At 42.4% G+C, this 15,880-nt stretch overlaps 1 protein-coding gene and 1 long non-coding RNA gene across 3 annotated transcripts; both read left to right on the top strand.

Moving 5' to 3' along the window:
- Positions 1 to 1,100: 1,100 nt before the first annotated feature.
- LOC118826858 lies at positions 1,101 to 7,603 on the top strand. 2 transcript variants are annotated; one of them, XM_036597886.1, is made up of 5 exons: positions 1,101 to 1,309; positions 5,016 to 5,092; positions 5,752 to 6,054; positions 6,160 to 6,450; positions 6,570 to 7,603. In XM_036597886.1, the coding sequence occupies exons 2-5, from the start codon at positions 5,029 to 5,031 to the stop codon at positions 6,806 to 6,808; spliced, it is 897 nt and encodes a 298-aa protein (XP_036453779.1). In that variant the 5' UTR covers positions 1,101 to 1,309; positions 5,016 to 5,028; the 3' UTR covers positions 6,809 to 7,603. The 2 variants fall into 2 exon arrangements, with proteins under 2 accessions (XP_036453779.1, XP_036453780.1); XM_036597887.1 differs by lacking the exons at positions 1,101 to 1,309; positions 5,016 to 5,092 and adding an exon at positions 2,122 to 2,339.
- A 1,817-nt stretch (positions 7,604 to 9,420) lies between these two features.
- On the top strand, positions 9,421 to 13,775 carry LOC118826863. Its single transcript, XR_005008816.1, has 4 exons — positions 9,421 to 9,558; positions 12,234 to 12,298; positions 12,534 to 12,575; positions 13,733 to 13,775. It is a non-coding gene; the product is annotated as an uncharacterized LOC118826863 (long non-coding RNA).
- The last annotated feature ends 2,105 nt before the right edge of the window (positions 13,776 to 15,880 follow it).

Here is a 15,880-nt window from a genome sequence, read left to right as displayed (position 1 = left end):
ACAGCCTCCACCATCTGACTGCTACAGAACAAACTGTAAGTACACGATGAATATTAATGCTGAAAAAATGGAAAGCACGAGACTGAACAGACCCTTTTTTACTCACCACTGTAGTTCACTGACAGATCATGTAGAAACACAAAGACAGGTGAAGTCCATGTAGGAACAGAGAGCTGAGAGATCTGAAGAGCTGAAAACACCAGTTAGAGTATAGAAATGTATCTTATATGCTCTGTAATGTTTTCAGATGGTGAGTTTTGTGTCATTAACAGTGTTTGTTGCTGTGTTTCCACCTGCAGGCTGTGTTGAGTCTCCACCGTCTGCTCAGCCATGCAGCTCTTCAGCTTCTGGGTCCTAACAGTCCTGACTGCAGTCCTATCAGGTGAGAGTCCTCACTGCTCACACTGCACACTTTCATTAAACAGCCTCACTGACTTACTGAGACTGGACTCAGCTTCACTGGAGCTGCTTCCACATCTTCATCTTTAGAGAGTAAATATATGGAACATAGACTGAGATTAAAGGCTATTAAGCTAGAAACACTTCCACTGTATCTACACTCACTGACCGTGATGCACAGTTTGCCTATAACTGTAAACACTTGTTCTTCTTCAGCAGGTCAGCAGACACTGGCTAACTTCATCGAAACCACATGGAGGGATCTGAATGACCCGGCCACTCTGTACTGTTCAGAGCCCTGTTCAGGGGTGGAAACCTGGGAGAGGAGTGGAGTGAAAGTGGCCGAATGTGGAGTTAAAGAAGAGTCGGAGTTCAGCTGTGAGAGACACCTGGACAATAGTAGCCTCACCATTCCTCAGGTTAATTACACCACCAGAGGATTTTATCTCACCAAATGTAGCGGAGAAGTGATCTGCTTCCAGAACCTCCAGCCCAAGCGTGAGTGTTTCAGAGCATTAAACTCTTGTATGACAGTGTATGATACAGTAGTGTTATGGTAGTTTGGTGCTGGTACGACTGGAATTACAAAGATCTCTGCTTGTCTCTCCTGCAGCTCACAACTCTTCTGTTGAAGTACCAGCTGGAGATCCCCTCACCTTGGACCTGTTCACGTTCCATCCAGTGACTCTAATGTTCTCCCGGACTGATGGAGGATCTGTAACCCCTGTCCAGATGTGCACTGTGGATGGACGCTCCGTGCTCTGTAACGCGGGGTATGAAGACAGAGTGTCAGTGTTTGGTAACTCCATGGTGCTGAGAGACGTGGTGTCTGCTGACTCTGGAGTCTACACGGTGCGAGAGGTCAACGATGGAGCGGCTCTCATACGGACAGTGTCGGTCACTGTTAAACGTAAGTGCTTTTCTGGTGTTCTTGCTGTTTGGGGTCTTTGTGCTGAGTTGACTCTCTGATTAGCCTCTTCACATATACAGCAATCAGAGATATTCTTGTTGTTGTTGTTTTGCACATTTAAATAGAAAAGAAAAGAAGCGGTGTTCAGTATTTTGGCCATAATTTGGCCAGACTGCACTATAAATGGTCTTATGTGCCTTAAAGATAAACCTAAACTGTAAAATATTTACATATACACTTATACAATTACATATACTACATAAGCCTTTAAATAGCTCTTCTTCAGTGATCTTCATCAAATCCAAAACTCTGTCCACTTCAGATTCATCAAAATGAAATGTAAACAGTTAAGGACCATCAAGATTTAGGACCCAAAGTTAATTGCACTATCTGTCCCCACTCAGTGCTTATCTTGGCCCGATTAGTGAACTGCATGGGTTTACACACATGGAGCCTATACAGAGCCAGTGGTCAAATCTGTGAAGGCCCCAACTGGGTCGCCCAAGGGGGGCCCTATTGCTAGCCAGTTGCTATCCCGTATGGGGCCCACATGAAAATGCTGGCTGGGTTGTTACCAGCATAAAGTTCCAAAGCCAGGCTCATGGAGGTATTCGTGGTTAACAATGAAATTTATATACACATGTTGGAATAACATATGCTGCTTTTTTATACACCATCTTTCTGATGCTTGCAATCGTGTGTGTATGTGTGTGTGTGTGTGTGTGTGTGTGTGTGTTTGTGTGTGTGTGTGTGTGTGTATGTGTGTGTGTGTGTGTGTGTGTGTGTGTGTGTGTGTGTGTGTAAGAGTGAGCGAGATTGCGCAACTTGGAAGAAAACACCTGACTTAGACAGTAATGAGTGCAGTGAAATACTGAAGTATGAAACAGGAACCGCCCAGATTTCTAGAAGATTTTCTGACCTGCCTTCTCTCGCGCTATCGTGACACTAACTCTTTATTACCTCTCGTCGTCTCTCGTCACTTTTTTAACTTTTTTATCTTTGATTATCTCCAGCTCCAGCACGACAAACCGTGAGTATACAAGAAATAGTCACACTGTAATTACAGGCTAATTACATTAACTTCCTGAGGGTGAAAGTTAGCCAGGAAAGCCGCTGTGGAAACCCTGCCGATATTGCAGAGCAGATAAAAAGCTCACCTCTGACTGTCTGACTGCTCTTTAATGGAATATCTTTCACCTTTCAGATTAGACTAGATCAGATTACATAAACTGTGTTGTTTTGATTCACTGCCTTGAGCCGCGTGACTCAGCACAAATAAATCCCGGAAAAGTCCCAGCTGTGGAAATCACGTTGAAAAAAACAGCTGGAGGTGAACTGTTTGTTATGAAGGTGTTAAAAAGTGATCTGTCCATAAAAAGTACACAAGTTAATTAACACTTACTTTACAGCTATTAAGTATGAGATTAGTTAAAAGTGTAAATATCTTTCAGCTTTCTGAACGTATTAAATCACACAGAGTTTATTTTTTCTTCCTTTTTACATTTAGGTCAAGGTCAAGGTCAAGAGGCTTTTATTGTCATTCCATCTATGTACAAGTACACAGTGGAGTGAAATTACGTTCCTCCAGGAACAACACGGTGCAACAAGGAACACAAAGTACAAACTGCGAACGTGCAGACAGTGTACAAACAAAGAATTAGGCTAGAAACAGTACAATAAATACGATACATTAAACAGACATTAGGCACAGTAAACAGAGAGGAAAGTGCATCTCCGACACAGCACTCATTTCTGAGCATGAGGTTGTGGAATAAGGTGCAGAGATATTTAACATGCTGTGATCTGTGAGTTACGCAGTCAGATAACATACGTGAGCACAGCAGTTACTGAGGTAGTAAAACAGTGTAAACACAGCATTAGCAGTAATGTTCCAGATAGTGCAAGTAGTGCATCAAAAGAGGGGTGTATGAGTGTGTGTGTGGGGGAGGGGGGGGGTAGTTTAGTCCTTGTGAGTTTAAATATCTGATTGCTTGAGGGACAAAGCTGTAGCAGAGTCTGGCAGTGATGGCACGAATGCTCCGGTACCTTCTGCCAGACGGCAGCAGTGAAAAAAGGTCTGTGTGAGGGATGGGTGGGGTCGTCCACAATGCTGGTGGCTTTGCGGATGCGGCGTGTGGTGTAGATGTCCATGATGGAGGGGAGAGAGACCCCGATGATCTTCTCAGCTGTCCTCACAATGCGCTGTAGGGTCTTGTGGTCAGAGGCGGTGCAATGTCCAAACCAGGCGGTGATGCAGCTGCTCAGGATGCTCTCCACAGTCCCCCTGTAGAACATGGTGAGGATGGGAGGGGGGAGATGAGCCTTCTTCAGTCTCTGTAGGAAGTAGAGGCGCTGCTGGGCTCTCTTGGCTATGGAGTTGGTGTTGAGGGACCAGGTGAGGTTCTCTGTGATGTGGACACTGAGGAACTTGGTGCTCTGGACGATTTCCACAGCAGAGCCAGTGATGGTCAGTGGGGCGTGGTCACCTCGCACTCTCCGGAAGTCGACAACCATCTCCTTAGTTTTGTCCACATTCAGAGACAGGTTGTTGGTTCCACACCAGTCTGTCAGCCGCTGCACCTCCTCTCTGTACGCTGACTCATCATTCTTGCTGATCAGACCCACCACAGTCGTGTCATCAGCAAACTTGATGATGTGATTTGAGCTGTACTTTGCTGTACAGTCATGAGTCAGCAGGGTAAACAGCAGCAGACTGAACACACAGCCCTGAGGGGCGGTATGCTGTCGGATCCTGGTGCTTTCTGTGGATTGACTCTGTGTAGAGTTCTCCGCACATCAGCTGTGGACAGACACAGTACCTGTTCACTTGGAGGAGGAGTGGTTTTCCTCGCCGTCGTGCCGTTCTGTGTTTCAAACCTAGCATAGAAGTTGTTCAGCGCGTCTGGAAGGGAGGCATCACTGTCACAAGCAGGTGGAGGTGGCTTGTAGTTGGTGATGGCCTGGATGCTCTGCCACATGCGCCGTGTGTCTTAGCCTCTTTGATGGCCCAGGAAAGCTTGGCTCTTGCTATCCTGAGGCTTGCTTTGTCCCTTGACTTGAAAGCCTGTCACGGGTTCTCAGCACCCTTGTGACGAGTTTGGAGACAGTAACCTCATCAATGCACTTGCTGATGTAGTCAGTCACTGATTCTGTGTACTCCTCCAGATTGATGGAGTCACCGGAGGTTGCTGCCTCTCTGAACATCCCCCAGTCAGTGTGCTCAAAAGAGTCCTGAAGAGCAGGGACAGCTCCTGGCGGCCAGGTTCTCACTTGCTTCTGGTCTGGTTTGGCACATCTGATGAGCGTTCAGTGCGGCGTTAGCATTAGCACTGGGAGCTATATACACCAATACTATGTACAGCATAGTTAGTTCTCTTGGCAAATAAAAAGGTCTGGCTCTGACAATCGCAAAATCCACCAGTGACTAGAGACTAGCTCCTCTGGGGATGGTAGACGCTGGTGCTGGTTGAAGCAGTCATGATATATAGTTTTGGTCGGGTTACACGACAGATAGTAAACAAAAAAAAGAAAAAAGCACCGATTTGCTCTTCCCGGAGTGGCGGCTGCATCTGCCCACCGCGCCACCGGAGCCGGCATATCTTTGAACCTAATGCTCAAAAACCAGGGGCTGATGTTAACAGCTGGTGTGAAGGGGGTCTCAGCAGGACCCTCTTACTGATGTGCAGTGTTTCTTTTACCTCCTCAGTGAATCCACAGACATGCAGAGCTCCAGGATCCAGAGAGCGTTCCTGTTTGGGCTGCTGAGCTTCTCTTGCATCTTGGGTGTGTTTTTACATTTCGCACATTGTTAATAGAGCTGCAGGCTAATTATACTGTCAGACATGCTTTGTTTAAGGTAGTGTCATTCTTTACCATCACGGTTTTGTTTGGTTTATTTATGCTTTTATACAGTTCACTGTTTTATCAGTTATTCTACCAGTTTTTGGTAATGTGCTGTATAGATTAATACCATTTATGATATTGATATCTTACTGACACACTGCTGATGAACGTAGCCAGTAGAGTATTAACTGTATGTAGATTATGAGATATAATTTAGTCTGATCTACAAAAAGACCAGCATGTGCACAGACATTTGTGGAGAAAAGGGACCCTGAATGTGAATGAAATTCAACCTAAAACATGCACTCAGGTAGTAATGAAGTGCATTTTAAAGTGAGGAGCTGAACCCTGATCTCCAGAGTGAGGAGTGGGAACGTTACCCACCTCAATATTCAGATTAGAGATGGTGCAGTGCTGCTTTGTGGAACCTGGTGCATCTCCAATTCAGATACTCTGAGCTTAAGGAGTTCTAACATTCACAAATTCAGAAACCTCCATAACGTTCTGCTCCAGCTGGATGAAAGACCTGGACTGGACTGAGATCTGACACAGGTTTACTGCACTGTTATTAACAGACCTCTCTCTCCCTCCTTCTGCAGTTCCTCCTTCTTCAGCTCGTTCTTCAGTGAAGGTGAAGCTTCATGACTCTGCTACTCTGTCCTGCTCTGAGAGATGTTCTGGTTTGGTCAGATGGACTGCATCCCGTAAACCCACTGATGTTCTGTCTGAGTGTGATCAGACTTCATGTAGATCAGTGAAGGAGGGATATCAGATGATCCATGATCAGTACCTGAAGGGGAATCTCTCTCTCACCATCACTGACGCTGATTTCACTAAGAGAACCTGGTACACCTGTCAGTGTGACGGTAAAGACGTCTGTGATGTGAGTCTACGGCTCGAGCGTAAGTGTCCAGTCAGTGAACCTGGTCATTTTATCTTTTAATCAGACTGTAAAACGTAAGAGGCAGTGAGTGATGATGTGGTTTCTTGTGCTTTTATCTTTGCAGCTCCTGAGAACTTCCTGCAGATGAACCGTGGGGATAATCTGACTCTGGATCTTCCCGTCTCAGAGCCAGTGAAGGTCACCTTCAACAGGACTGGAGACTCTGATCCAAACCCTGTGAAGCTGTGTGAAGTCAAGGGCCGTAAAGTCCAATGTGACCCTCCATATGAGGAGAGAGTGCTGTTCCAGTCCAGTCTGCAGCTGAAGGACCTGAAGGACTCTGATGGTGGTGTTTACGCTGTAGTGGACACTGAGAACGAGGAGGTCGTGTCTACATATAGAACCACAGTCAGAGGTAAGACTTTAACTGATTTCACCGTTTAACATATAAGTTAGGAATACTAGGCCGTTTTCACACATCTTAAATAGTCCCTCAAAACATTTCTGAAGTTGTCTGTTCGGTTCTCTCTTTAGGTGAGAAGGAGAGCTGGGTGTGGAAGATTTGGGAGAAAACAGAGTTTGGCATTGGGCTCGGTGTGGGGGTCTTTCTTGGAGCATTGCTGGGTTTCTTTGTCCCACCACAGATAGTTAGAGGCTGGATGTGGCTGAAGAGAAGAACACAGCGCTCACATGGACACTGCACTACAGCTGAGGATAAGAGTCAGTCTACTACCACTGAACAAGTTCCTCTGAAGGAAAAGCCCTCAGGTTAGTGTGAGGCAAGGCTGTAGAGGATCAGAGTGAAGACTGAATCTTCTGTTCTTCAGTCTGGAGGAGGGTTCAGAGTGGCTTCTGTATATCTTCTGTTCCTTCTAATCAGGACAACAAGCCAGCACTGGTGTTACATGTGAGCAGGTATTACTCTTGAGTTGGGAGAATTATCAGCACACTCACTAACTCTGCTTACAGGGGACTTGTACAGTAAATCTCACCAGCTCCACTTACAAGATCTGCTGGATTAGTGTTTCACCTGGCATTTCAAGCCATTTAAGTGGGGTGCCTATACTTTCGCACCATGTAGAGGTCTGCTCTGTCTAGTTGGTCAGAGCGTGGGCACCACCCCTTGTAATTTTGATTACTGGCCAGAGAAGTGTAGTTAGCTTTTGTTTCATTTTTGTTTCTGTATCTGAGTACCTTTTGTTTCAGAGCAGTGGTTTTTGTTTTGTTCTTTTCTTTGGTGCCACAGTTTGATTCTCTCAGAGTGGTCCAAGATATCATAGCACAGCATTTTTACTGTAGCTGGTTTTAATAAATAAAAAATAGTTAAAATGTAACTGTGAACATTTTGAACTCTTATTTTGTATATTTGTATATTTTTGGAAGATGCAGCTGCTTTACTGAGTTTGTTGAAGACCAAAGTGCTGTAATTTTTGCTTTCAGTTTCTACTGATAGTGTTTAATGTGTTTATACTTCTAATGTTGATAAAGCACCAACTCCAGTGTCATCAGCTGTGCTCATATCAGTAATTCTAACTGTAAATTTATATTATTAAAATAAATGAAACTTCCTTGTGTTCTGATCTTGTGACTGGGGTCTTTATTAATCTGTGTAAAATGTTATTGTGTCATTCTGACTTTAACAGAATCAGACATTGATTACAAAAATGAATTAAAAAGTCTGGATGAAGATCTGAGATGTTCCATAATAACATCTGCTGTTTTGATGTAACTCAGGGTCCAAACTGAAATACACTGACCTTCCTTTTCCACTCTGTCCAGCTCACCCAGCAGATGGCGCTGTGCCAAACCTGTGACAGATCGACATTAGAGACATGGTGGGGCTGTTGCTCTGATTGCTCTGCCATTAGCTTAGCAGCAGTTTAGTCTCAGTTTAACACAGGTTTGGTTAAACCGGTAACTTCAGGGGTTTAATACTCAGCTGTGTGTTAAACTAAACCTGACTGCTCTTTCCAAACATGCAGGAGTCTCTCTGATCCACTGCTCATCCAGATGTGCTGTCAAATTACATCATGAGCCCGACTAGAACAAAATACTGCATAGTAAGAACATATTTTGCTATATAGTTTATCAGTCAATATATAATGAAATGTCACCATATCAGTTAGACCCATAAATATTTGGACGCTGACAAAGTCATTATGTTGGCTGTCCAGCACAGCTGGAGCTGAAATTAAATAATGAACATGAGTTCAAAGTGCAGACTTTCAGCTTTATGTTGAGGATATTTACATCCAAATCAAGGTGAATGTTGTAGGAATTACAACCATTTTATTCAGCGTCTCTCATTTGTAGGGGCTCAAAAGTAATTGGACAGTTGGCTCTTTAGCTGTTCCATGGTCAGGTGTGTGCTGTTTCATGTCCACAAAACATTATGACAGAAGGTATGTAGGCCTATGGTTATGAAATATTGTCATATCTGAGCTGAAAATGCGCTTCAATTACAATAATCTCACCTTAAGCCTCAGTTAAGCCGTGTCTTTATCAGGTTTCAGACAGACCTCAGTTAAACCTGATCAACAGCACCATCTAGTGGCAGATGTGTGGTTTTTAAATGAAAAGCAATCAGGTTTAGTTTAAGATGCAGGTGAGCTTTAAACTGCAGCTTTTGAGGACACAGCAGTGGAGTTTAAGAACCCATGAGACTCATTCAGGTTTAAACCCAGGTTAAACTGTAAGCCACAGCTAAGCTAATGACAGTGTAATTACCCCTTTATGACTGTATCCACAATAATAAACTGTGTTTGTATGTCGTATCTGCTTCAGCTGTCGTCTCATAGAAGCCTGAGTGATGTGTAGGTGAGTAATAATGCTTCACACCTGTTCAGCAGGTAATGAGGAGCCAATCAGAGCCCATTTAGAGAATCAGGGAAGTTAGGAGGTGGAAAAAATCTAAAATATGATAAACTCAACACAACACAACTGGCTGGTCACCTGCAAAACCAGCAGATGTTGTGTTTAGGATGCTGGTATGCTGGTCAACCAGCATGACCATAATTTGACATCAACGTTATTTCCATCATGTAAACAGTCAGATGACAGAAAGTGAGCAGGTAAACAGTATGAATATAAATGATGATGCTAAAGTGAATTTTACACATGTACAGTTTACCCACAGTTCATTTCTACTCCACTAAAACAGGCCTAAACTGATCAGCTGCAGCTCCATTTCACATCCTCAGATTTCTGTTTATCTCCCACAGGAACCGTTACGCTGGGTGAGCGAGCTCCTCCTCCTCGGAGACTAAAGCAGCATCAGATCAGAAACTGAGTCAAAACCCCACAGAATAAAACCACCTGTTCTTAAGCCCCGCCCCCTGTCCCAGTTTACTGAAGATCAAAACGAAAGCGCATCAGTGCAGGAGGAAGTAATCAGCACATCAGCTGTACGATTCTGTCATATTTCTGATATTATAATAAACAGGATTGATTTCCCTGCAGAAACTCCAGCAGAGAGAGAGAGAGAGAGAGAGAGAGAGAGAGAGAGAGAGAGAGAGAGAGAGCGGTGAGTACAACTCAGAGCTGAGAGCTGAAGTGTGTTTGGAGATTCTCTGTTTCTGTTTCTGTTTGGAGTTTATGGCTGATCTGAAGCTCTTTTGTTAAATGGCTGTTTCAGAAAGACTGAGTGGTTTATTTAACATCATCAGCTGATTGACAGACAGAATTAATGTAATTTATTGTGATTGATATAACAGTTTTATTAAATGTGTGCTGGAACAGAGTGATGAGCTTCTGTATTAAAGAGAAATCCTGAGATTAGCAGGCTGTTGATTGGCTGCATCACAGCACACTTCCTCTTAAAAACCACAAGCAGCGCAGTCGGTTCTGCAGCCACTTCCTCTGTACAGACAGGAAGTCTACAGAAAAAGCCTTGAGCTGTCAGGAGGAGCAAACCCACCAGTCTGAGTAACATCTGTAATATTTCAGCATTTCCACTGTACAGATTTACTGTATCAGTGAATATAGTGGAGTAAATCTCCAGCACACTCACTGATACTCATTAGTCTCTATGAACTCAGAGAGCTGCTGCAGTTTGTGGACTCTCTGCTGTCCAGCTGAGCTCTGAGCTGATGGATTAAAATTCAGTGCTGTGTTCAGTGAGTCTCTCTTTCCCTTCATTCCAGCTTCCATTCTGTTCAAGAGACTCACTTTCAGTTCCTCAAAGAATCTGCAGACACACCTCCAAAGTTCAGTCTTAGAAGCTGGTTGATCATTTTCTGAAGTAATCAAACACATTCAGTAAGGATGAGAATCTTTAGGCACCTCACGATTCGATTTGATTACGATTCAGTGGCTGCGATGCGATTATAAGACGATTCTCGATGCGTCTTTTCTTCTATACAGGATTTCTATTTTCCTGCTGTCTGAGGACTTGGTACTTTTACAGCAAAGTATTTGTAATGATCCATAGTGAATTTACTTCCAATATCTTTTTTAATAAAACAAATGGAAGTGATGTGGCAAAGAAAAAAAAAAGCCTTCTAGTTCACTTGCCACATCACTTCAATTTGTTTTGTTAAAAAGATGCAACCTCACTCACTGCTGTTGTTCGGAGCACATCAGACGCTGCTGCCACTCATCTGCAATAAAATGCGCAGTTATAGTGAAATAAGATCCAGTGGCATTGGGTGTCCAGGCAGCGTTACAGCCGTCCTACCCATTTAATTCAGTGATTTTATAACTTCGGTTTTGGTCTCATTGCAGAGACAGGGGAGGGGGGGGTCGCTGTGTCAGTAAAGTATCTTCGAGACGGGTCGTGTGCAACATAGCGCGAAAGCCCTGTTTCTCAATGACTGAGAACCGGCATGCAGACTGCAGGTCACACAGCAGCGATGCATTATTCGCATTTATAAGCAGTTGATTCCTGGCAAGTTAAATCTGCAACGAGAGACTGTCAAACACAAAAGTTGCGAAGATGAAGTCGCTTCTTGTTTCACCTTAAATGGTGCCGTATTTACATTCGGCGTCTCAGTCAGAATTTAAGGTGGAACGGGAAAATTTGAACAAGAAGCTGGAGAATAAGAAGCGACTTCAGCCTCATAAAACAGCCGAACGTTGAGAGACATTTAACTGATCAACTTCTGAGGAAAGGTTTTCTGCTGGAGATGGGAGGAAAGCGGCTATAGCTGAAGGTTAAAGCAGAGCAAAGTAAGTCAGTGTTTTCGTTTATATTGTTTAGCCTAAACTAGGACATTAACACACACTGAGACATACTGGACATTGAATGTTGCGGCTCTCAAGGTGGTTTGATTTTTGTTGAAAAGACAAAAAGTCTCTTCTTATCATTTGTGTTGTGATTTCTCGCTCATCCAGTTGTGTTTTTGTTATGTGCTGCCACAGACTGTCCGGGCGCTGCACGTCCGCACTTCCAAGTTCTGTCTTTTGCGTTCCGTCAACGTTACGTTATAAATTAAATATTTAGAAAATTGATTTTTGACATTTGTCAATCGTTTCAGAATTGTTCGCATCTGCATCGCGATGCATCTAAGAAACGATTTTTTTCCGCACCCCTAACATTTAGTAATGTTGAGGTCTGGACTCTGGGGTGGTCAGTCCATTGTTCAGCTTCTTTGTTTGATGTGTCCGTCTCCTTTTCTCAGTGAGGCTCTTCTTGAACAGCTATACATCCTTTCAGACCCACAGCGCTGAGTCGTCTTCTCACAGTGGAAGGATGGACAGAAACACCTGTGGATGTTTTCAGATCTGAAGCAGCTTGATTTTCTCCTCTCTCTCAAAGATGAAAGCCTTAAGGGCTGTTTATCTGATGGGGGCAGTTTGGGGGTCTAGCAGCTCTTCCAGGTGGTTGTTAGGAAGCACATTTTCTCTGTAGATTTGTTGAACTCCAATTTGGTCACTTATTTTCCTTTCACTTTCTCTTTTATTATTTAAGTGGACTCTTTAATCTAATCTCCTCCTGGAAAATCAGTAACATACTTTATGGCTGTTTTGACTAGAACTGAAATAAAGGGTGGTCACTGAGTTTTGCACAGCACTATATCTCTCCTCTCCTGGTCAGTACTGATGGTGTGTCTGTAGGTCAGTTCTGTTCTCTCTTCTCTCTCTCCTCTCCTGGTCAGTACTGATGGTGTGTGTGTGTCTGTAGGTCAGTTCTGTTCTCTCTTCCTCTCTTCTCTCTCTCCTCTCCTGGTCAGTACTGATGGTGTATGTGTCTGTCTGTAGGTCAGTCATGCAGTCCTGCAGTTCTGCTCTCTGTATCCTGATCCTGATCTCTACATGCACTACTGGTAAGAACTGAACTGACACTCCTTTATCATCTTGTTAAAGACTTTATCTTAATGTTTAGTTTGTAAAGTAGATTTTTAACATTTCAGAACTCAAATAGACAGTGAAGCTCCTGAAATGTGATCTGCTGAGTACAAACAGTTTGTTCTGTTTACTCCAGCAGATGGTGCTGTTGTCCTGTTTTTTAATATACTGTTTCCTTTATATCCTTTTTCTTTTTCTTTTTCTTTTTTTCAGTGTCTGTATCAGCTGGTCCTTCAATGAAGGTGAAATGAAGCGGTGAGTGATGAAGCTCTAAAATTAGATTAGTCTGAAATGACTGACTGTATAAAGTTAAATGAAGCAGTGAGTGATGAAGCTCTACAGTCTAATTAGTCTTAAATCAATGACTGTAAAAAGTTAAACGAAGCGGTTAGTAATTAAACTTTAAAATCTGATTAGTTGAAATGACTGTATAAAGTCAAATGAAGTGGTGAGTAATGAAGCTCTAAAATCTGATTAGTCTGAAATGACTGTATAAAGTTATATGAAGCGGTGAGTAATGAAGCTCTAAAATCTGATTAGTCTGAAATGACTGTATAAAGTTATATGAAGCGGTGAGTAATGAAGCTCTAAAATCTGATTAGTTTTAAATGACTGTATAAAGTTATATGAAGCGGTGAGTAATGAAGCTCTAAAATCTGATTAGTTTGAAATGACTGTATAAAGTTATATGAAGCGGTGAGTAATGAAGCTCTAAAATCTGATTAGTTTAAATGGCTGTATAAAGTTATATGAAGCGGTGAGTAATGAAGCTCTAAAATCTGATTAGTTTAAATGACTGTATAAAGTTATATGAAGCGGTGAGTAATGAAGCTCTAAAATCTGAAATTGAAAGTGAGACATTTTACCATATCAGGAAAAACATTAACTCATTTAGGACTTGATGGCAGCAACGCATCTCAAAAAAGTTGGCACAGAGACAACAAAAGGCTGTAAGTGGTACTAATAAAAATCAGCTGAAGGAGCAATTTGCCACTAACTCACATGACTGAATATAAAAGGGCATTTTAGAGAGGCAGAGTCTCTCAGAAGCAAAGATGGGCAGAAGTTCACCAATCTGAGAAAAACTGCGTCTAAAAATTGTGGAACAATTTCAGAAAAATGTTCCTCAATGTAAAATTGCGAAGACTTTGGAATCCCATCATATACAGTACATAATATCATCAACAGATTTAGACAATCTGTAAAAATCCCTGTTTTTGTGTAATCCACAAATGCAAGTTAAAGCTGTGTCATGCAAAGAAGAAGCCACATGTCAACATGATCCGGAAACGCCGCCGTCTTCTCTGGGCCAAAGCTCATTTAAAATGGACTGAGGCAAAATTGAAAACTGTTCTGAGGTCAGATGAATCAAAATTTCTAATTCTTTTTTCTCTTCTTTTCGTCTCTTTCAGGGAAGGCCTTGCATATTTCAGCAAGACAATAAACCACATACTGCATCCATCACAACAGCATGGCTTTGCAGAAAAAGAGTCCGGGTGCTGAACTGGCCGGCCTGCAGTCCAGACCTTCACCAATAGAAAACATTCAGTGCATCATGAAACGAAAATTCCAGCAAAGAAGACCTAAAGACCCAGGATAGCTGTCCTCTCAAACCGTGACATTCCTCTCTCAAACATCAGGATCTTCTCTCAAACATTTCGGCACAAAACTAACTCCATAAAGAAGACCCAAAGACCCAGGACTGAGCAGCTAGAGTCCTACATCAGACAAGAATGGGACAACATTCCTCTCCCAGAACTCCAGCAATGGCTCTCCTCACTTCCCAGACGTTTACAGACTGCTGTTAAAAGAAGAGGGGAGGCTACACAACGGTAGACGTGGCCCTGTCACAACGTTCTCAAGCTGCGTTGCTGCCATCAAGTTCTGAATGAGTATATGAATATATTAATTACTGAATATGAATATATTCTAATCTCAGCAGATACGTGTATGCAGTATATGCTAATCACAGCAAATCCAGACACATATAACCAAGTGGAACAGATGGATAATACAATGAATCTTAAACAGGTAACTGGGACACTAAACTGGTTCTTTTTCACCTGTATAGAACATTTCTACCATCAAATCTAATCAAATTAGTAACATCAGCAGTTTATCCAGCTTTGATTTTCCTTACTGTAATACGTTTCACTGATAATCACACTAATAATTTCACACACAATCAGACATTTACTGGACAGTTAAGCAGCCAAACAGCCCCTCACATAGTTAAATACTCACACAGAAAAGCAGAGAGAGAGAGAGAGAGAGAGAGAGAGAGAGAGAGAGAGAGAGAGAGAGAGAGAGTGATCAGGGGCGTCGCCCTGCCTGGGCTTCCGGTACTGTAGTCCTGAATGAACCTCATACCGTGATCACTTTAACTTCTGAAAGTGAGGAAACTGGCTGCTTTAAAATCCCAAGTTGACTGAACCTGTAATGGTAAGTTAACTGAACAATGTGTGTTCATTATTATTAAAAATGTAATGTACGTTACTCCACATTACTGGAGAACCGTACATTACAAATTTCTGTTACGAGTTTCTCTTCTTTTGTTTGATTTTTATTGATTTTATCAGACCCAGTCAGCATTGCTGAATCGCTGCACGTTTCGTTGATGTGTAAGTCTCATCATATTAAGTTAAAAAGTGGCCACTGCACATTCTACTAGGGCTGAGTGATTTTGGCAGAATATAACTGTGATTTATCTGACCAATATGACCACATTATTAGTGTGCACACAAAAAAGACCTTCATACTCCACCTGCAGTCTGACCGGACACTGTTTAGACATTAAGACTAAAAACAGGTGAAAAACTAATCTTTTAACTAATCAAATGTTTTCAGTAAGAACTTTGTTTCAAAGCAGCTTCTGGAAAAATGACTGAATAACAGGTAAACAAAGTTCAATCAGATGTATTTGGATATTTGTACATCTGTTACAGTAGCAGCTGCCACTCTTATAGACGGTGGGACGTTGCTGTGTGGATTCACTTCTGGTCAGCTAAAGGAGCATTAGTGAGGTCAGGCACTGATGTTGGGTGAAAAGGCCTGACTGGTGTGTAACGATATGCAAATTACATGTGCAATACATAAGATACAATACTCACAGCCATTTTTACATCACAATACATTTTTATACAGAATTAGAAAAAAAATGCTTACATAACTTTTGCAAAATAACCTTTGGAAACATAAAATTAATTTTAAAAAGACATAAAATAAATAAAACTAATTCTATAAACAGAAGTGCAACACCAAGAAGTACATCTTCACTCATACAGCCTCTGTCTGAAATTCCCCTCAGGCCTTCTAATCCTAACCAAGTGTTCAGATTGTGGTAAAGAAAAACCCAACAAACCCCAGGCAGCACTGAGTGGTGAAGCACTGTGGTAAAGTTAGTTTCAGATTGGTACACTGGTTCAGATTCAGATCTCTTGCCTCTAAATATTTACCTCTATAGCTGTGTCCCAATTCAGAGGCTGAATCCTGCGAAGGACGTGGTCTACGAAGGCTGTGTAGACTCGCAAAGGCTGAACGGAAAGGGGACGGTCTGCTCT

This window comes from Colossoma macropomum, unplaced genomic scaffold, assembly GCF_904425465.1.
Source record: "Colossoma macropomum unplaced genomic scaffold, Colossoma_macropomum, whole genome shotgun sequence".
NCBI classification, from domain to species: Eukaryota; Metazoa; Chordata; class Actinopteri; order Characiformes; family Serrasalmidae; genus Colossoma; species Colossoma macropomum.
The sequence above is the reverse complement of the archived record's forward strand: the minus strand, read 5'-3'. Positions and strand labels throughout refer to the sequence as shown.

Excerpts from the sequence above, each read along its gene's own strand:
- LOC118826858 (XM_036597886.1), top strand. The coding sequence starts at position 5,029 with ATGCAGAGCTCCAGGATCCAGAGAGCGTTCCTGTTTGGGCTGCTGAGC. Across the intron at positions 5,093-5,751 it reads GAGCTTCTCTTGCATCTTGG|TTCCTCCTTCTTCAGCTCGT; the intron begins GTGTGTTTTTAC and ends CTCCTTCTGCAG. Across the intron at positions 6,451-6,569 it reads ATATAGAACCACAGTCAGAG|GTGAGAAGGAGAGCTGGGTG; the intron begins GTAAGACTTTAA and ends TTCTCTCTTTAG.